Source organism: Microcaecilia unicolor, chromosome 8 (assembly GCF_901765095.1).
Source record: "Microcaecilia unicolor chromosome 8, aMicUni1.1, whole genome shotgun sequence".
In the NCBI taxonomy this organism is placed as follows: domain Eukaryota; kingdom Metazoa; phylum Chordata; class Amphibia; order Gymnophiona; family Siphonopidae; genus Microcaecilia; species Microcaecilia unicolor.
In genome coordinates this window covers 1,675,136-1,696,911 of record NC_044038.1, presented here as the reverse complement: position 1 = coordinate 1,696,911, position 21,776 = coordinate 1,675,136, and the positions used below count along the sequence as shown (strand labels likewise).

Sequence of the window (21,776 nt, the reverse complement as noted above, 5' to 3'; positions counted from 1 at the left end):
GTCTCTTCATGTCCAGTAGCCCTATAGATATGATAAGTAGTAGTCGTAGTCTTGGGATTTAGGAATGTTGCTACCCTTTGTCCTTATCCCTTGTTTGTCCTGTTTGTCTCTTTAACATTGCTTTTGACTCGTAACCACTCGCCCCACCTACCCTCCTCTCTTCCTTCCCGTTCACATTAATTGATTTGATTTGCTTACTTTATTTATTTTTTGTCTATTAGATTGTAAGCTCTTTGAGCAGGGACTGTCTTTCTTCTATGTTTGTGCTGCGCTGCCTACGTCTAGTATTAGGGTGCGGCTGTCAGGTTCTACCGTCTTTAGCTGCCCCAGGCGACGGCCTAGTTTTGCCTAATGCCCAGCCCTTGTTGCCCCCGGGGCACCTACCTGGGCCTCAGACCAGGGCTGTTCCCTCCTCCTCCTCCTCCTCCACGGCGAGAGCGCGTTTCCATGGTGACCAGTTCCCTGGCGGGAGACCGGAAGTGGCTGAGCGGGCGCGCGGCGGCCTTTTCCGGTTCGGGATTCCAGAGAGCAGAAAATGGCGGCTTCAGCGACTCGATGGCTTGTGCACCAAATGCTGCAAATAACGGGCTGAGGCATTTTCTCCACGTGGCCTTAACCTCCCGGCCCGGGCGCGCCAGCTCCCTGCAGTGCACTTTACATACATGAGGTGAGCGCAGGTCCCGGTTCGGTCCGTTAGTCTTTGTGTCTGCGCTGCTGCCCCGGGATGATGAACCGACACTAACGTCAGCGCTGGGGAGGGGGACGGGCTTGATCCCGGGGGTCTCCTTATCAATAAATGCAAAGGGGGTGGGGTCCATAGACTTTTAAGTGCATTGGATCAGACCCAAGGGTTATCAATTACCTGGCAAGATCCCAAAACAATACAATAATTTTATTCTGCTTATAAACGGTAGATTTTCCCCAAGTCATTTTAATAACAGCTTATGGACTTTTCTTTTAGGAAGCTATCCAAGCCTTTTTTTTAAACTCCCGCTAAGCTAACTGCTTTTACCATATTCTCTAGCAGCGAATTCCAGACATTAATTACACATTGAGTGAAGAAATATTTTCAACGATTCGTTTTAAATTTACTAATTTGTAGCATCATCGCAAGCCCCCTAGTCCTAGTATTCTTGGAAAGCGTAAACAGACGCTTCACATCTACCCATTCAGCTCCACTTATTATTTTATAGACCTCTATCATATCTCCCCTCAGCTGCCTTTTCTCCAAGCTACTACTACTATTTAACATTTCTAAAGCGCTACTAGGGTTACACAGTGCAGTACAATTTAACATAGAAGGACAGTCCCTGCTCAAAGAGCTTACAATCTAAAGGACAAATGTACAGTCAGTCAAGTAGGGGCAGTCTAGATTTCCTGAAAGGTATGAAGGTTAGGTGCCGAAAGCAACATTGAAGAGGTGGGATTTGAGCAAGCTGAAGAGCCCAAGCTGTTTCAGCCTTTCCTTATAGGAAAGTCATCCCGTCGCCCTTCTCTGTACATTTTCTAATTCTACTATATCTTTTTTTTTTTTTTTTTTTTTTTTTAGATGTAGTGACCAGAATTGCACACAGTATTCAAGTTGCGGTTCCACCGTGGAGCAATACAAACAGCCTCATTTTTATTTTCCATTACTTCTTTAGTAATACCTAATATTCTATTTGCTTTCTTTGCCGCTGCAGCACACCGAGCAGAATGTTTCAACGTATCGTCAACAATGACTCCTAGAACCTTTTCCTGGTCGGTGACTCCTAACGTGGATCCTTGCATCACGTAGCTATAGTTTGGGTTCCTCTTTCCCACATGCATCACTTTGCTCTTGCTCACATTAAACATCTGCCATTTGGATGCCCAGTCTCCCAGTTTCATAACGTTATCTTACAATTTTTCACAATCCTTTTGTGATTTAACAACTTTGAATAACTTTGTGTCATCGGCAAATTTAATTACCTCACTAGTTATTCCCATCTCTAGATCATTTATAAATATGTTAAAAAGCAGCTGTCCCAACACAGACTCCTGCGGTACCCCACTATCTACACTTCTCCATTGAGAATACTGACCATTTAACCCTACTCTCTGTTTTCTTTCTTTTAACCAGTTTGTAATCTACAATAGAACACTACCTCCTATCCTATGACTTTCCAGTTTCCTCTGGAGTCTTTCGTGACGTACTTTAAATGCCTTTTGAAAATCCAGATACACAATATCAACCGGCTCACCTTTATCCACACATTTGTTCACCCCTTCAAAGAAATGTAGTAGATTAGTGAGGCAAAATTTCTCTTAACTAAATCCATGTTGGCTTTGTCTCATTAATCCATGCTTTTGAATATGCTCTGTAATTTTGTTCTTTTAGTCTCTACCATTTTGTCCGGCTCACCGGTCTGTAATTTTTCTGGAACCCTTTATAAAAATTGGCGTTACATTGGCCACCCTCCAATCTTTTGGTACTATGCTTGATTTTAAATGTAAAGTACATATCACAATAGTTCTGCAAGTTCATTTTTCAATTCTAGCAATACTCTGAGATATATATTATCTGGTCCTGTCGATTTGCTACTGTTCAGTTTGTTTACAGAGATTTGATTCAGTTTCTCTGACCGTCAGCATTGAATACCATTTCTGGCACCAGTATCTCTCCCACATCTTCCTCAGTGAAGACCGAAGCAAAGAATTCATTTAATCTCTCTGCTATGGCCTTGTCTTCCCTCTTTTACCCCTCAGTCATCTAGCGGTCCAACCGAGTCTTTTGCTGGCTTCTTGCTTTTAATACACCTAAGAAAGTTTTAACTATTTGTTTTTGCCTCCAACACAATCTTCTTTTCAAAGTCGCTCTTAGCCTTCCTTATCAGCGCTTTGCATTTGACTTGCCATTCTTTATGCAGTTTCCTATTATTTTTAGTCAGATCCTTCTTCCATGTTTTGAAGTATTTTCTTTTAGCTCAAATAGTTTCTTTCACCTCACTTTTTAACCATGCCAGCTGTCGTTTTGTCTTCCTGCCTCCTTTTTTAATACACAGAATATATTTGGCCTGGGCTTCCAGGATGGTATTTTTGAACAGCATCCACGCATGATGTAAATTTTGGATGCTGTTCAAAAATACCATCCTGGAAGCCCACGCCACTGATTGGGACAAAACTTCAGATGCCACAATTGAGATTGAAGGGGGGCAAACTCAAGAAAAATGTTAGGAAGTATTTTTTCACGGAGAGAGTAGTGGATGCTTGGAATGCTCTCCCGCAGGAGGTGGTGGAAATGAAAACGGTAACGGAATTCAAACATGCGTGGGATAAGCATAAAGGAATCATGTGCAGAAGGAATGGATCCTCAGGAGCTTAGTCAAGATCGGGAGGCGGGGCTGGTGATTGGGAGGCGGGGATAGTGCTGGGCAGACTTATACGGTCTGCCAGAGCCGGTGGTGGGAGGCGGGGATAGTGGTTGGGAGGCGGGGATAGTGCTGGGCAGACTTATACGGTCTGTGCCAGAGCTGGTGGTGGGAGGCGGGGATAGTGCTGGGCAGACTTACACGGTCTGTGCCAGAGCCGGTGGTTGGGAGGCGGGGATAGTGCTGGGCAGACTTATACGGTCTGTGCCAGAGCCGGTGGTGGGAGGCGGGGATAGTGCTGGGCAGACTTATACGGTCTGTGCCAGAGCCGGTGGTGGGAGGCGGGGATGGTGCTGGGCAGACTTATACGGTCTGTGCCAGAGCCGGTGGTGGGAGGCAGGGATAGTGCTGGGCAGACTTATACGGTCTGTGCCAGAGCCGGTGGTGGAGGCGGGGATAGTGCTGGGCAGACTTATACGGTCTGTGCAGAGCCGGTGGTTGGGAGGCGGGGATAGTGCTGGGCAGACTTATACGGTCTGTGCAGAGCCGGTGGTTGGGAGGCGGGGATAGTGCTGGGCAGACTTATACGGTCTGTGCCCTGAAGAACACAGGTACAAATCAAAGCAGGGTATACACAAAATTAGCACATATGAGTTATCTTGTTGGGCAGACTGGATGAACCGTGCAGGTCTTTTTCTGCCGTCATCTACTATGTTACATGGAATTTCTACCCATAGGGATTCCAAGTTGTGTTTCATGTCCTGTAGAATTTTTATTCTATTCGATTCAAGGCTGTCTTTAATACAATGGTACCCCTTCCACCAATTTGATCAACCCTATCACTGCGTTATAATTTGTATCCTGGTATAACAGTGTCCCACTGGTTATCTCAGAAATGCCTGTTATTTCTATTTTTTCATTTAGTTCAATATATTGTATCTCTCCCATCTTATTTCTTAGGCTTCTGGCATTTGCATATAGACATTTCAATGTTTGTTGTTTCTGTTTACATATTGCTCAGCAGTTGACAGTGATAAAGTGCAATGTTGAAAATCTGTCTGCTTTTATATTTAGAGACACCTGGAGGCATATTTTCAAAGCACTTTGGGAGGCTAAGTTCCATAGGTTTCTATGGAACTTTGGGAGGCTAAGTGCTTTGAAAATGAGCCTCATAGTCTATTATGTTCACTATTGCAACCTTGCTATCGGGATGCCCTATTTTGGTAATATCTTTGAAAGGTACCTTATTCCGAACCATGCACTTTTGAGCGACTGTCGGCCTTCTCCCAGTTTCTGAACTAGGACCTGCTGTGCCTGTTAGATGCTATCTGTTTATGCTGTGGTACAAAGTTCAAGTTTTAAAACTATGGGGAAAAGGGTATAGAGACTAGTTGATAAAGTTCGCCTTTTTCTTTCTGCCTATCAGTAACGTATAATTCCTCCTTTAAACCCCAGTCTTTACAGAACTTCTCAGAAAGCGCTTTACATATTATATACAGGTACTTATTTTGTACCTGGGGTTATGGAGGGTCTATTATGACAGCTAAATAAATAGATATGATGTTAAACCAAGCTGATAAAATTTGGGTTCTTGAAGATGATTTTTTTGGGGGGGAGGTAGAGGATTTATAAGATCATGAGGAGTGGCATAGGTAAATAGAGAATGGTTTGCTCTTTCAACTGGGGGACGTGCTAGAAAACTAATACATAGCAAGCTTAAAAAGAAACAAATAAACTATTTTTTCCATTCAGTGCACTATTAAGCTGTAAAACCTATTGCCAGAAGGATATGGACAAGGCAGGTAGCATAGCTGAGTTTAAAAGGTGTTTGAATGAGTTCTTTAGAGGAAGAGTCCATAAACCATTATTAGCTACCTAAACTTGGGAATGAAAATAATCTTTGATCTGTCAGGTATTTCTGCTGTCCTGGTCACCAATGGAAATGGGATGTTGGGCTTAATGGACCTTTGGTGTGACCCACCATGGCACATCTTATAAGAGTTTATGGTGAGGGAGGGTGGAGGTGGTCTTGAAATCCTCTGTCCTGGAATGAAGGGAGAGCCCTGAAAGTGTGTGTGTGTTGGGGGGGGGGGCAGGAGTTTGAGGAGGCTAAGGGGACTTTTTCGCTGAGTACCATCAGCATAAAAATGTGGTTAATGCTGGGTTTGTACAGGTTGTTGTGCTCCGAACGTTCAGAGGGCTCGAGCACAGATGTTAACATGCGTAGTAAATACGGCCACAAATTGTGATTAAATGATGTTAATTCAGATCATTCATTCACAATGCACAAAGGGAAATGAAGGCCTAGACCACTGAAAAGATTTTGCCAGATCAAGAGCAGCATTGAAGGTTTCAAGGACAGGGTTTCATGTCAGTTTTTCAGATTGCTGTGCTGGTTTTGGAAGAAGGCTCCTGCAAATTTTATAGGCAGACAGGACATAACAAAAATGCACATGTGTCCAAGTGAAACGAAAGTAAAAAGAACACATCCGTGCCTGACTATGAGCCTCAAAAATATTACTAGCACATGTGAGGCTCAAATTTAGGCACGAAAGAAGAAATTCTGATGTTTGCTGACGTTCCCATTTTTTGTCTGGGCCTGCGCACAAGAGCGGTGCTTATCATAAAACCTTTGTGCATTCGCTAGACACGTTCCCTTCCCCCACTTTCGGTTTAATAGTATCATTTAACTGTGCACAAAATTCGCATACAATTGCTTCCAACATCAATTTTCTTTTTTTTTTTTTTTTTGCATTACTGTTATGGTGTTGACCCATCTGCATGTGGCTTTGAGCTTTGGCCTTTCTGTGATTAGGAGAGGATCATATTGAGGGCTTTTTTTTTTTTCTGTATGTTTTAAGGATGGAGAAAGGATTAATTGTTTTTGATAATTACACCAAAGTAATGCAGATTGTTACAAATTACTACTACTACTACTAACAAACATTTCTAAAGCGCTACTAGGGTTACGCAGCGCTGTACAATTCAAACATAGAAGGACAGTCCCTGCTCAAAGAGCTTACTATCAGTATACTCTATTTTGTGGTAGTAAAAAAATATATTTATATTGTGTTTTTCAAAATGAAAATGCCATAAAGCACATAGACCCCCCCCCCCCCCAATCAACAGAAACAACCATTGAAGCCAATCAGATCCATAATGTTTTCATCTCATTCCAACCAAGATCTGTGTCTTGGGATCTTTGTAGACTTGACCCCATTATGCTGGTATATCTAGAACCTACTCACAAGCCCTGATTCGTCTTTCTTTCTTTTTTGTTTTTCTTCTTAGTGACTTGGTTTGTCACTGTAAATTATCACCACAATATTCAAAACCATTTCACCGGCCAGGAATAGCACCTGGCTGGTAAAATGGCACTTAACCAGCTATCCAGCCATATTCAGTGGGGAGTAGCCAGTTTTCCCCTACTGCATATTCCCGGTTAGCACCTAGGAGATAACCAGTTATATAGCTCAATATAGCTGGCGATCCCCGAATATTCGGCTATTTTAAGTGGCCAAATCAGACCGCTTAAATATCTCTTATATCTTGCTGGTTTAAAGTTAACCAGCCGGATACCTTTTAAACTGGCTAAAAATAAGCCAGATATGCAGTGCAGGTCACCAGGAATGGCCCAGCATTCAATATCCAGACTGACCGTGGTAGTTAGCCGGGCTCCCTCCCGTGATCTGAATATCAGCCCCTATATTTCTGTGTCAAATCCACATAGAACACACAACACGTCATGGATTGCTTGCTGTTGCCTTGTGCTTCATGTGTATGGCTTTTGTTTTAGCCTGTTAGTTTTCCCTACTGTATTGTATTGCCTTGAGACTTTGTTGGTAACTGAATGGAGCTTCCTGTCTCCCCCTCCCCAGCCCTCCCATTATCATTTTCTAACCCACAGTCATAGCAGTGACTTTTCTATTACGTAGCTTCCCATTATTACAGAACCTGAGGGATAGTTTTGTCCGTTAACCAGCAGGTGGAGATAGAAAATACTGAGGAGCTGGACTGGTTGCCAAGAGAGATGTCTGTCTCAGCTCAGTTTTCAGTTGGTCTCATCTGTTCACTCCTGGAGGTCTATATCTGCTTCTCCCTCCTTATCTGATGTGGCAAGGAGCCATTAGAGGAGGTAGATGACCCGAAAGTACCAAGGTTTTCATGAAGAGGAGCTCAGTACTCTTATTTTTGAGGTATTGGCAGTGCTGTCCATTGAGGAGCCTTCTGCTTTGGCGTGAGGAGTTCCATCTTCGTTGATCATGAGTGGACTTAGAGTTTCTTCTATGGCCTTCCTGACGCATCCGGACAGTCAAGACCTGATTACAGGGGATTGGGTCTCACTGGACGTGAGGCTGAGAGTAGGAAGAGTTTTGTGGAAATCTTCCTAAGCAGAGGAGCGCTGAGATCCCATGACAGATGCACAAAAACACAAACAGTGGGAAGAGTTGTGGCTCTGGATGAGAAAGAAATGGCAGTTTTCCAGGGTGGATTCCCTTGTTAAAGTGGTGACTAAGACCAGCACCACCTTGCTGTTTCAATGGGGCATTGCCCTAATTGACCTTCAGGATAGGAAGCTAGAAGGCTCGCTGAAAAAAGCCTTTAAAGTGGCCTCTTTAGGCCTTCAAGTGACAGTGTGCAACTTGTTCGTGGCTAGAGCATGCCCAAAATAGCATCAGCAGTCTGCAACACAAGTGCCCAAGTTCTTCAGCCGTTTGAAAGAACCAGATTTGATGGGGATCAGTGCCCTACTACAGTCCTGGCCAGAGACACATCTACTACATGTTTTCCCTCCTTGGCCCATGGTAGGCCATGTGTTGAAAAGGATCACATTGCACCAGGGTTGAATAATTCCCGTAGCCCCGGATTGACTGTGAGGCCATGGTAAGACCTGATTCAACCATTCTGTTCTGTCTTTTCACAGAGAGGACGAAGATGCTTAGTATTCTTCCTTGAAGCTTCTTTATGTTTGTCAAGTCCTCATTAGGTATGTGGAAGTCACAAATGAGTTTCACAAATTGGACAGACTGTGCTTTTTGGTAAGCAGAGGCTTCCCCTCATGACTTCTAAGCCTACAAATTGCTAGATGGCTGAAGGAGACTATTGCATCGGGTTATTTGCTTGTAGGGAAGCAGGCCCCTCAGGCCTTGCAGGCTCATTCTAAGAGGTGTAGAGTGACGTCCTGGCAGAGACTACTGTTCCCGGCAGGTGGGTTTTGGAATAGTGGGAAGCTACATAATATAAAGAGAAACCAGTTCTTATCTGATAATTTTCTTTCCCTTAGTCCTTCCCATTATTCCACAGGCCCACCTGAGTTTTCTGTTTAGTCAGTGCAAAGTAATGGACCAAATAGTGACTGTCACCTTGCATAGTGCTTCCTGCTTATATCTTGTTCTCTACAAGTTGTCTAGAGATATGAGAGGTCCACACGTGTTTGTTTGCTCGTCTGCTTAGTGTTAGGTTAGCGAGTTTTTTGAGGTTGTTATATTTATTCCGAGTTTCTTCTTACTGCTTGTCTACATAAATACTGAGCAGCTGGGCTTGGATGCCCAAGACAGATGCCTTAGCTCAGTTTTCAGGTCTCTTATCTCCACGTGCTGGTTGGTGGACACAACTATCCCACAAATTCTGGAATAGATGGAAAGAAAATTATCAGGTAAGACCTAATTTCTCCTTTGTCGCCAGGGACCCTAGATTGCATGTCTACCAAGGTCTTGAGTCTTGCCCACCAAGGACTGTAGTTGGTGTTGATCAAACAGTTGAATGGTACCACTTTCCTTTACATTAGTTTATTATCAGAGATGCTGTACTGTTCTTTGTAAGGTCCTAATGCTCACATTTCCGGTGCTAGAGGCAAGAACAGCGCAGAAAACTATCCCCCCTCCCCAATTCCCAAAGCAAATGGATGCAAACTTTACGCAAGCTTGTAAAGCGAAAGCAAGGATGAGTAACATGACTGATGCATGCGCACAAGAGCTGCACTTGCTACAAATCTGCTGTGCATAAAACAGGAAGTGCAAAAGCACATTGATACCCTTCCATGAAATATAAGCCCCCCCCCCCCACACCAAATGTTTTAAGTTTAAACCCCCTAAGAGGCACACCCCAAGCATGAGAAAACAGGTGCCAATGCCCACCCTTGCTCCCAGCTTTCCTCAGATTCACAGACGTGTTTTTTCTCACTTTGAGCACTACAGGGCTATGCAGGCTCCTTTCTCCTTTTTAAAAGAGGCCAAAAACTGGCAATTTTAATATGAAAAATGCAAAAGAAATCTTCTCAAAACCTGGCAGGTATGTTTTTGGCATTGAGGCCAGCATTGGTTTCTGTGCTGTCTTCTGAGCATTGGAGCAAATACATAATTGACTTGGTTTTGAATCCATTTAAATACATTAACCTGTGTGCTGGTTAGTAATGCTCTGTTCTTAACTATATTCCAGAGAACTGGAAGCCAAAGCTACCAAAGAAGTTGAAGGGAAACAAGCAAGGTAAGCAATATATTAAAATGCACGTTTGGTTCCCGGGCGGACTCCATATGCTGAAGGGGTTATGGAGCACATGTCCAGATGTGACGAAGTCCATTACAGTTCTGTGTAGGAGTGGGCTTCAGTGTTCTCTGCTCTTGGGTTTGCATTCTAGAGTTCGTCAAAAGTGGTACTATTGAGTTACTGGGAAGTTTTAAGGCCATGGTCATTCAGATGCATTTATAAGCCCTCTTCATCGGCATCAGAAAAATCTCATTTTATATTCAGTAATAAATCTGTCAAGTATTTTTTTTTTTTACGGGAAAGTTTTTTAAAATCAGGATCCAAATTATCTAAGGCTTATTGCCTACAAGTTGTGTTTATGTGGTCTTTATCTAATCTGATCTTTTCCTTATCAAAAGTATGTTGATATTTTGAATTGAAAAATGCTACCAAAAAATGCAGTGTGTGAGTTTTGTAGTGTTTGTTGGAAATGGATTAATTGTAGTATATTCTTTATTGGAATCAAGGATCTCTATTATTTCACACTTGTGACGTCAATAAATCTTGCTTCCATTGCATCCCACAAATCAATCCAGAGACTTGTGGGTTATGTCCCTCAACCAGCAGATGGAGATAGAGAACTCCGAAGTTTGCTATATATGGTCATGTGCAGCCATCCAAATCTTAGTATTCTCTCTATCTTGCAGGTGGAGGGTCATACCAGTGCAGCTCTGTAATGACCTGGTTCCTTTCCCGTTCCCTCGGGTACTGATGAGCCTGTAGTGGGGTTGAGGAGCTGATTTCTAGCTTGGTGCATACCTGGTGGTGCCAGGTCCCTTCCCGCCTCCCCTACCGGCCTCCCAAAATTACTTCTGGGTCTCAGGGACTGGCTCCTATTCTCTCCTGCCTCTTGCTTAAGTTAAAAGATTTTTTTAAAAAGCGCTTGGGGCCGAGTAGTTCTTCTCCCCTCGGACCAAACCAGGACGCTGGGCCGAGGCCAGCTGTCAGCGCATGGGAGGGCTGTGTGGGCAGTTGCTGCAGGGAAATTGTCAGCACCGTCGGAGTCTGCAAAGTGCTGCTCACGGTGTGGGAACTGCAGAGCAGCGTCGGGAGCTTGTGAAGTGTGCCTATAGGAGCAGACAGAGGGGGAGTTCCCGGTACGCGGGGCAACCAGCTCTCGGATCCCTCGGCCCGTCACTCGACGGGAGAAGGCGGGGATGGGTCCGATGTACTTTTGGCAGGAATGCCATTGCAGTCTTCAGCGCACACCCAACTGGCGCCATTTTTCTCGTGGTGAGTGCCGAGACTAACGGAGTGCAGAGCGCCTTGCAGGCAGGCTCGGGGGGGGGGGGGGGGCTTTGCCCGGACCGTCTTCCTTGGGGGTGGATACGCAGCGCTGCCCTTCTCCCCGGAGTTTGTGCTATTAATGCACAAAGCTTTTAAGATGGAAGAGTGCGGGGGGGGGGGGGGGCGCAGTGGTGGATCCGTTGCCTTGGATTCATGGTCCTGCCTCTAATACCCCAAAGAGGCCGCGCTTGGAGCCCATGGGCACTGGGGATGAGTTCTCGGGGCCGTCTACACTGAGGACGGTCCTTGTTTGGGGGACTCCCTGCAGGCACCGTTGGAGGGCCTGGAGAAGGGGGAGTTGCCCTCGGGGGAAGGTGATGATCCCATTCGAGCCTCTGGCTAAGGCATCCTTGAAGGATCTTACGTTGAAGGCTGTGTTTCAGGTGGCCTCGGCGAGACGAGTGTCGGAGCTTCAAGCCTTGTCTTGCAGGGATCCTTTCCTCCGTTTCACTGAGGCTGGGGCCTGCATCAGGACAGTTCTGTCTTTTCTGCCCAAGGTGGTATCTCGCATTCATTTGAACCAGTCGGTGATGCTGCCAGCCTTTCGGGAGGCAGATTACCCGGGCAGTTTCCGCGCTCTACGCTGTTTGGATGTGAGCCGGGTTCTTCTCTGATATTTGGAGGCAACAAACTCCTTCCGTCGTTCCAACCTCTTGTTCGTGCTGTTCGCAGGGCATAATAAAGAGAACTTGGCCTCGAAGGCCACGGTAGTTCGCTGGGTGAGGGAGGCAATTGTCTCCGCCTATGTAGTTCTGGGCAAGGTGGCTCCTCTTCATGTACAGGCCCATTCTACGAGGGCCCAGGCTGCTTCCGTTGCGGAGTGTTGATTGGTGCCACTTGAAGAGATTTGCAAGGCGGCAACTTGGGCTTCAGTACATTCATTTGTAAAACATTATCCTGCGTGACAGGATGCGGCATTGGTGTTGGCCTCTGGGGTCAACGGGTCCTACCCTACTTGAGGGCTGCTTTGGTAAGGGAAATGGGACTTGATGAAACCGCCTTTCTGTGGTATTTTGCAACTACATTCAAAGCGGTTTACATATATACAGGTACTTATTTTGTTCCTGGGGCAATGGAGGGTTAAGTGACTTGCCCACAGTCACAAGGAGCTGCAGTGGGAATTGAACCCAGTTCCCCAGGATCAAAGTCCGCTGCACTAACCACTAGGCTACTCCACTCCACAAGTACATCCCACAAGTCTCTGGATTGATCTGTGGGACGCAGTGGAAGGTAAAATTAATTCTTACCTGATGATTTTCTTTCCATTAGTGCCAACAGATCAATCCAGAGGCCGTCCCTGATACTTGTATTCTGCGGGTTCTATGTTTTGGTTGGTTGGTTGTGTGGTTCGGTTCAGATTCCTCTGTTTGGTCTGTTGGGAATTAAAAAAAGAAAAAAACAGGAGAAAACAGGGCAACGGTTTCAGCTGGACAGCTGTGCAGCACTGGGTTCACGGTTGCACTAATTTCTGTTGCGTACACTTGGGGACGGTGGGAGAGGCAGGAGAGTGCGCTTAGTAATGTCTAGAGATTATGTTACTGCTTTGGTATCGTTCATACTGAGGTTTGGATGGCTGCACATGGCCATATATAGCAAACTTCGGAGTTCTCTCTATCTCCATCTGATGGTTGAGGGACACAACCCACAAGTCTCTTGATTGATCTGTTGGGACTAATGGAAAGAAAATTATCAGGTAATAATTAATTTTACCTTATTTTCTTCAATTTTGTAGCATTAATAAAGTACATTTGACAATAATTATGAATAAATTTTACAGAAAATGTGAACTTACAGTGGGGCTCTTTCCCTTGAAGGTAAATTGCTTTTCTCCCCCCCCTTCCCCCCCCCCCCCCCCCCGTTTACTAAGCTGCGTGACAATAATGCCGACACAGCCCATTTAAAGTGAACGGGCTGTGTCGTTATTAGCTTAGTAAACGGGGGGGGGGGGGTCAGTAAGTTCTTTAATGCCCCATTTGTTTAGGAGAAGCCTGATTGCTTTAACTTTCCATTTTAAAACTACCATTTATGTATCTGTTGAATAGTTATGTGCATTATAATAGCACGTTAGGGTCATCCACATTTCTGCCCAGTTTCATTTCCATAGACATCAACTGATCCGTTTCTTTTCTTTTTTTTTCCCCCCAGAGAAGGGTTGTGTATCTGTCAGGCAGCACAAGGGATCTCTGAGGTGAAATAGCCAACAACCACACTAGTACTTGGCAGTTATTTAGGCTGCAATAATCATTTTAGACAATCCTTGACACACACCCAGCCACTCAGGTTTTCAGGATATACATGATGAATATACATGAGATAAATTTGCATGCACTGCTTCAAACTAGTAGCTGGGTTCGTCTGGCTGCGTGCCCTAGTGGAAATGCAGTTCCAGAATTGAACAGCAGTCACGGGGGGGAGGGGGGGGGAGAAGGAACCACTCAAGCAAGTACATTCCTTCACTGGACAGTCCAACAAGTCTTGTTAACTGGATCATAACAAATGAGTCAATAGTTTACCTGTCAAATATTCCATTCAAAGTACAGTGGCGTATTTTCATCCCTCCTGTTTTTTCCCCTATTTTTGCTCATATGCCATACTGAATAGTTTCTGATATTTAAGCAAAATGTAAGGGAACCTGAGTAAACACAAGTTTGTAAATTACTTCATTTATTTAAGGAACAAAGTTGTCCAACACTCATATCACCCATGAGAAAAAGTAACTGGTCCCTAAACGTAACTGGTTGTACCACCTTTAGCAAATGATTCCTATAATTTTTAGGGCTGTATTTCGATTGAAATTTTAATTGCAATTAATGGTATGTTTAAATTCCCCCCCCCCCCCCCCCCAGCTCCTTTTGTCTCTGGGCAATTCGCTTAAACCTCCACTGCAAGACCATGTTTGTCTGTGACATGTATTCAATAAGAGGGGAAAACATCCTTACCTCACTGTAGATTGTGGATTTGGTATTAAGGCTTGTATTTGGGAATGGGACTTGATATACTGCCTTCCTGTGGTTTTTGTACCTGGGGCAGTGGAGGTTAAGTGACTTGTCCAGAGTCACAAGGAGTCGCAGTGGGAATCGAACCCAGTTCCCCAGGATCAAGGTCTGCTGCACTAACCACTAGGCTACTCCTCCACTCCTTGGAATCCTTCTATTCCTTGGGGTTCTATATGGAATGTTGCTACTCCGAGATTGTGCCTGGAATCTTGTTAATGGGACTTGATATACCGCCTTTCTGTGGTTTTTGCAACTACATTCAAAGCAGTTCCCATAGTATATACAGGTACTTATTTGTACCTGTGGCAATGGAGGGTTAAGTGACTTGGCCAGAGTCACAAGGAGCTGCAGTGGGAATTGAACCCATATCCCCAGGATCAAAGTCCTTTGCACTAACTGTGATGCTACTCCTCCACTCCACATTTGGAATGATAATCTGGGTAAAAGCCCACTGAGTCTTCTGTTTGCTTGTGAAAGGAAGTTGATGTGACTTCTTGATTGGTACAGAACCTATCTTCCAGAGTGGAACATGGCAAATTCTTAGCTAAAGCATTTAAAGGTTTAGAAATGGTTTGAAAGAATCTTGTTTAATCCCCCCACCCTAAATTCGAGAATTTTCTTGTAGACAAAGATTAGAGTACAGTTCTAGATCACAGGAAAATGGTCTCCTGAGATTATGGAAGAATATGAGTTCCTCCGTCAAATCAGGGACTTGGTAAACTTTTTTTCTCGGATTGTCAGCCAACAACCCTAACCCACATGAAAATCTCTTGTATTTGGGGCAGGAGTTGGATTGCAGTCTGTGACGACTACAGTATTTTTAAACCTATCTCTGTAGTATGGCTGTGCACATAGTTCCAATTAACTTTCCTGAAATCAATGTGCTCTAGGAATTTAGTGGAAGAAGAGGAAAAACAGTTGATGGAAGAAAGGAAAAAGAGAAAAGACGACAAGAAAAAGAAGGAAGCCGCTCAGCGAAAGGTAATGCGTGTTAACAGTTGGTGTCAGGAGCTCAGTGAGTGAGTAAGGAGTGTGGATGATGTTCCGTAAGCTCTTTATGTTGGTTGGAAGAATGGTGTTGCCCAGTCAAATATGAAGGTTCAATCAAAAATAGGTTTCTTAAGAACTGAATTTAAATTATAAAAACAGTTATAAGTAGTATTAGTCTTATGGACACAAACGTGAAGGCATCCTCTACTTAGAAATGGGATATACATTACCCAAGTTCGTATGAATGTTCTGCTTAGATTTAAAGAGCGGATATACGATAGCCATTTGCCATGCTTGCAGTGAGAACTGAGGCTCGATATCCCTAGAAGGTATCTTTGAAAATCCTTGAACATGGGTATGTTGACAAATGTTTGGACTAACGGGGAGGTATGATAGAAGTCTATAAAATCATGAGTGGAGTGGAATGGGTAAATGCAGAGAGACTATTTATTTAAAATATTTATATCTCACACAATCCTTAGAGCTCTTGGTGTTTACAGTAAGTACATTCATAGTGATGGTTTGTTTTTGTTATGATTTGTCATTTCATCAGATGCATATTACACCAAGGACTCCACTCACTGTAAGCAAACTAACATCAACTACACCCTACGCACTGGTTTACCAAAGCAGATATGACTCATACCTAAACAGAGGCTTGTTGGTCACCAAATGCTTTCAAGAATAACAGTGTTTTAAGCTCCCTCCTAAATTGATCTAAGGCCTTCAGATTTTATGTGCATCTGCAGCTTGTTCCAGAACTTGGGCCCCTCGACTTTAAAACAAGACCTGTGATATTCATCGAGCTTGATAATCTGAAAAGATGTTGCATCCAAAAAGCCAGCATTAGAAGATCTCAAAATCTTGCAGGATAGAACAGGAGAAACCAGATTGTTACTCACTTTGAAAACTAATAATAAAGTTTTAAAAGCAATCCTCTGTTTTATTAGGAATAAATATTAAAATAGGAGTGACATGCACATGCTGGGAATAGCCATAAAGGACTCTGGCTGCAGCATTTTGAGCATCCTGCAAGGATTTTAAAATATTCCCTCACAAGCCAATAAGTAGACCATTACAGTAATCGAAGCACGGAATAACAATACTCTAAATAATTAAACAGAAGTTTAAGAAGGTAAGGAGATCTCAAAGATGCCTTGTCAAGCTTAGCCTGTAAAATACTTACTTTCTGGACATGTATCTTCATTGTTAACTTAAAATTTAACATGACACCTAGATTTCTAATAGAGTTAATAATTGGGGTAGACATATTGCCAGTGACAGGAGGAATACTATCAAACAAAGAATATTCAGTTGAAGATGATTACCCCGCAACCACTGCTCAGTGTGTGGCAGCAGCTAAGAAAGCAAATAGAATGTTAGATATTATTAGGAAAGGTATGAAGCACAAAAGTGAGGACGTTATAATGCCTTTCTATCGCTCCATAGTGTGACCACACCTTCAATATTGTGTGCAATTCTGATCACCACATCTCAAAAAAATGTATAGTGGAATTAGAAAAGGTACAGAGAAGGGCGATGAAAATGATAAATGGGTTGGGATGACTTCTCTATAAGGAAAGGCTGAAACGGCTAAGGCTCTTCAGCTTGGAGGAAATATGATAAAGGTCTATAAAATGAGTGGAGTGGAACGAGCAGATGTTAATCGCTTGTTTACTCTTTCCAAACATGCTAGGACTAGGGGGCATGTGATGGAGCTACAAAGTAGTAAATTTAAAACAAATCAGAGAAAATATTTATTCACTCCACATGTAATTAAACTCGGTGAAATTTGTTACTAGAGAATGTATTAAAAGCAGTTAGCGGGGTTTAAAAAGGTTTGGGTAGCTTCCTAAAAGAAAAGTCCATAAGCCATTATTAAAATGACTTGGGGAAAATCCACTGCTTATTTCTAGGATACTGTCAAAACTTTATTGGTGGCACTCGTAATGTTAGACAAACACAACAGCGCTCTAATAGTAGAGGTCAAGTCGCTTAATCACAGATAGGATGTGTTGCAGGGAAGTCTCATACAGTCACTTAAGGCAACACGCTTGTGTATAAATCTTATGCCTATTTTCAGTGACACATTTAATCATAGACGACCCCCTACCATCCAAATCAATTTTTATAAATGTTTTTTTTTTTTTTCTTTTAACTACTGGTGAATAAATAACCATACATCTTATTATGCTGTGATTAAAAGACCCTGTTGAATCCAGTGGAAGTTTTCTATTTTTTTTAAAAAAATTTTTTGTTCTGAATTCAAACACTTATGTGTGTCATGGAGCCGATCCCTAAATAGGAGGTGGTAAGGGTTCCCCCAGGAAATGGCCACACGGCAAGTATATACTTACCACACATCCATTTCTATCTATTTTCCATAAAAATGACGCTGCGGTAACAGGGGCCTTGGTGCATGGCAAATCCACATGCTGATGACACCACAGGGCCCCTAAACATCCCAGAAGAACATTCAAAGCCTCTGTAGCCTCACTTAAGATCAGAGTTCATGACTTACAATAACATTGAAACAAAAAAACAGCACCACGGGCCTTTAAAAATGGAACACAGTTCTTTAGTGAATGAGCCTTGACAAAAAGACCCGACACGGGCTGTGTTTCGGTGACTAGCACCTGCGTCAGGGGTCACAGTGATGACATGGAAAACTTGGGGAATAACTCGAATATATTCCTCCGTTTGGACACAGAAAATGAAAGTGCCTTGTTGCTTTGTAGCTTTTACTATATGAGATGTGGGGTAAGGAATAATACATTGTAGAGGAATGTATTCGAGTTATTCCCCAAGTTTTCCACGTCATCACTGTGACCCCTGACGCAGGTGCTAGTCACCGAAACATGGCCCGTGTCAGGTCTTTTTGTCAAGGCTCATTCATTAAAGAACTGTGTTCCATTTTTAAAGGCCCGATGTGCTGATTTTTCGTTTGGACTTTAGTTTGTACTTGGTTCCCTCTCTTTTGTTATTACAGTAACATTGGTCATGCATTTGATATCTGTTCCCAGGCTGATTTTGTACCTGGGGCAATGGAGGGTGACAAGGAGCTACAGTAGGGTTCAAACCCAGTTCCTCTGACAGAACAGGTGCCCGGGACTATTAGGCTACTTCTCCGCTCCTAAAGAGAGAGACTGGACAGAAATGAGATTCATGGGACAGTAGCAAGGCAGAAACCGCTGTTAAGAGTAACGTCAATGCTCATCTCAGCCTTTGGGGATAATGTTCAATGGACAGATGAGTCAAAAGTGGAACTCTTTGGACAACAGAGGTCTCATTATGGCTGGTGAAAGCAAATAACAGTAAGACTATCATACCAACAGTCAAACATGGTAGTGTGATGGTGGGGTTTATTTGTTGCCTCAAGACCTAGGAAACATGCCGTTATTGAAGGAGCCATGAATTCTGCACTGTACCAAATGTTTGATCATCTGTCCTTGAGCTGAAGCATAATTGGTTATGCAGCAAGGCGATTCAAGACCCAAAGCATGTCTACATCTCTGTATCTAAAGAGAAACAATTTGTTTTGAATTGGCCTAGTCAAAGTCCTGACTTGAACACAGTAGAAAAGCTGTGGCAGGACCTGAAACAAGCAGTTCATGCATGAAAACCTATCAATGTGTCTGAATTGAAGCAGTTCTGCAAAGAAGATTCCTTAACAGCAATGTGAGACATATCAAATTATGGGAAGCATTCATTTGCAATTGCTGCTAAAGCTGGATAACTTTGTTTCTTAAATAAATGATGTAAAAACAATGTTATGTGCTTAATTAGCACATATGAGTTATCTTGTTGGGCAGACTGGATGGACCGTGCAGGTCTTTTTCTGCCGTCATCTATGTTACTATGTATGTTACTATATGTTACTTGGGTTCCCTTTGTCTAATATTACATTGTTTAATGATCAGAAACCATTCAGTGTGCCCTATATGCAATAATAAGGGAAATCGGGAAGAGAGTAAATTTTTTTTTTCACATCACTGTATATAGAAATCTACACTGTGTCTGAAAAAGGGGGGCCCCAACATTTTTCTAGATAACCTAAAAACAGCTCACTGCAGCTGAAACTTCTGCCTGAAATTCAAGATGTTTCTGGGAACTTTATTTTTCAACAGCATTGGGGCTCCAGCGCATCGAGCTTGCAAAACTGTTCAGCTCATAATTAATAAAACCCCGGGATTCATTGAGCCAACAGCTCAGTGGCATCGAAGACTTCATGAATGTGTCAAGGTTGAAGAAAGACACTTTAAACACAAAATATGAAAAACAAAACATTCTACTGATGTATTTTTAAAGGTCGTGTTAAATGTTTAAACAATTGCAAAGTATTTTCAAACTATGTAAGGGCTCCTGTTTTTTCCAGACACTGTGTAAACATGAGCACCACGTAGGGTTAAACTACTATAAAGGAAAGTACCAATGGATGTGTAATACATAAACTGCTTTTTATTAGAGCAATAAGCAGTGTTATAAATTGAACTTTTTCTTTGCATTACAGGTCTCTGAACAAAAGAGTAAAGGTAAGGTACTTCACAAGACAGCCTCTTTTATTTTTTTAATTGCCATCAGTAGGTTTTGAAAGAGCTCATTGCAGATTGAATGACTTGCTGATGTTACATTTTATTGCTTTAATGTGTGCATTGATATGTGTATTTCTAGATCTCGCTGCAAGTATAGGAGTGACGAAGTAGTGGGAGCACAGGTGCTCAGATAACTGGATGTGTGTGGGAAGCTACATAGGCAACTCAGAAGCTGAGCATTTAGGTCATGTCCAAACTAGTCTTGCTGACTTCAGATTATTACAAAGCCTTGTGGCCACAGGTTAAAAGGGTGGGAGGAGTTTTGGAAGGAACTAAGTGCAGATCTTGTTAGCTCTTCCATCCCTAGATGGTAGCATAAAAAGAAGATTTAAAAAAAAAAAAAGCTGTCCTGGATACAGAGAGAGATCTTACAACGGGTCTTGCTGAAGGTTAGTAGCTGGAATATATTTAGGGCTCCTATTTTTAGGTGTTCATAAATTATAAATTTAGGTGATTTCCAAAATGAGTAACAGCTGCTCTTGCACAAATGAATTTGGCTCAACCAAAACAGATATCTAGCAACTGAGTACTTTCAGTGCATAAAAGACCCCAAACCAGGAGGAGGCGGATGATCCAAAGCAGATAAAAGGAACAAAATACTCGGGGAAGTGGTGGCTTTTCTAGTTTATTGGATAAAAACCTACGTGTAGCATCTTTCAGAATTTCAGCAGACTGGGAAGAATTTTCCTTAATTTTCTTGTCTTTTTATTACCCCATTAGTGCCCAGTGTTCCCATATGGGAACAAATCGATTTGTTCCCATATGGCTTATTATGGGAACATTGGGCACTAATGGGTTAAGTTGCTATTTTGCTTGTCTTTTTACTTTACGCTATTATTGAGTATTCTTTGTAGGACTTGATGGTCAACCATGTCAAATGCACTAGACATGTCGAGCTGTAGGAGGAGGAGGATGTTTCCAATTGAGATTTGCTGCTTGAATTTGGCCAGAAGTGATTAGGTCTAAATCCTGATTGGGTTCTGTGACGAAACAGAGGATTTATTTCTGCAACTTCTTATTTGAAATGTATGACATATCTGTTCCCTAGTGCATTTCTCTTATTTGGCCATCAGATGGTGAGTCTAAGTGACGTTTTTTTCCTGCGTACGCTGTAAGGTAATCTTTAGTCTCAGGGAGAGGAGAGAGAAAGATCTCTTCACTGAAGCCCTGTGAGCAGTTATATTTTATAACCTGTGAGCAGCTATATTTCCTGAACTCCTCAGGTACTACTCTGGTAGTAAACAAATGTTTTGTTAGTTTTAATATTGATATCTGTTTGATTTACCTGTTGTTGCTATATTTTCACAATTTTTTCCTCTTACTGTTCAATGTTCAATTTCCTCACAATAAACCTTATTAGTTTGACTCTGCTGTCCTGGACTCACTAAGAATCCTGCTGGTTTGTGTTTTGGTCTGTGGGTGCTCTCTGGGAACTGTAGAACCCCTGGGATTGTGGCCCCAGTGTCCTTAGAAAACACCAGGGAAATTGCTTATGGGTTAGAGACTTGCCCAGAGGCAAGTGGGACCCAGCAGGCGGGTGGAAGGGTATCCCAGTGTAGAGCACGTCCGCAGGTGGTAGCAGACCAGAGCAGTGCTGGGGCAGATCCTTTAGGTGGCTAAATGGTTAACCTTTGTCAATGACAAAACAATGAGCTGAAAATCAGACCATATTCGTGTCTCTTCCTGTGAAATCCAAGGACCAAAGTAATATTATATTATCAAACTCTGGAACTAATGAAATAGTAAATTTAAATGGAGGAAAAGACCTCAGATGTGTTGACTTTTCAGCAAGTGTGATATCTTAGTGCCAGCTCATATTAGACTCCAGTCTTATTGGTCAAAAAACCTCCAAATATTGCATTTTTTATTTTTGCTATTCACTGTTGTTTCAGTTATTTTTATCATTTTTATATGATTATATAAAATCTTGCACTGACTTCTCAAAATGACTTTGAATCCTAGAGTTACTTCTCCATTTCTTCATTGATTATTGATTATCATAGTTCAATGCAGTGCTTGATTCAAGCTCAGTGCCTTTTGCATTGAACTATAAGATC

The 21,776-nt window shown here is 42.7% G+C and overlaps 1 protein-coding gene across 4 annotated transcripts in view; it reads left to right on the top strand.

Annotated features, from left to right (window-relative positions):
- The first annotated feature begins 529 nt into the window (after positions 1 to 529).
- Positions 530 to 21,776, top strand: part of TNRC6A (trinucleotide repeat containing adaptor 6A) — a 113,380-nt gene continuing 92,133 nt past the window's right edge. For all 4 annotated transcript variants that reach the window (XM_030211148.1, XM_030211146.1, XM_030211147.1 and 1 more), the window contains exons 1-4: positions 530 to 667; positions 9,768 to 9,815; positions 15,028 to 15,118; positions 19,638 to 19,659. In XM_030211148.1, the coding sequence (XP_030067008.1) occupies positions 663 to 667; positions 9,768 to 9,815; positions 15,028 to 15,118; positions 19,638 to 19,659 (166 nt within the window). In that variant the 5' untranslated portion in view covers positions 530 to 662. The remainder of the gene's footprint in view (positions 668 to 9,767; positions 9,816 to 15,027; positions 15,119 to 19,637; positions 19,660 to 21,776) is intronic.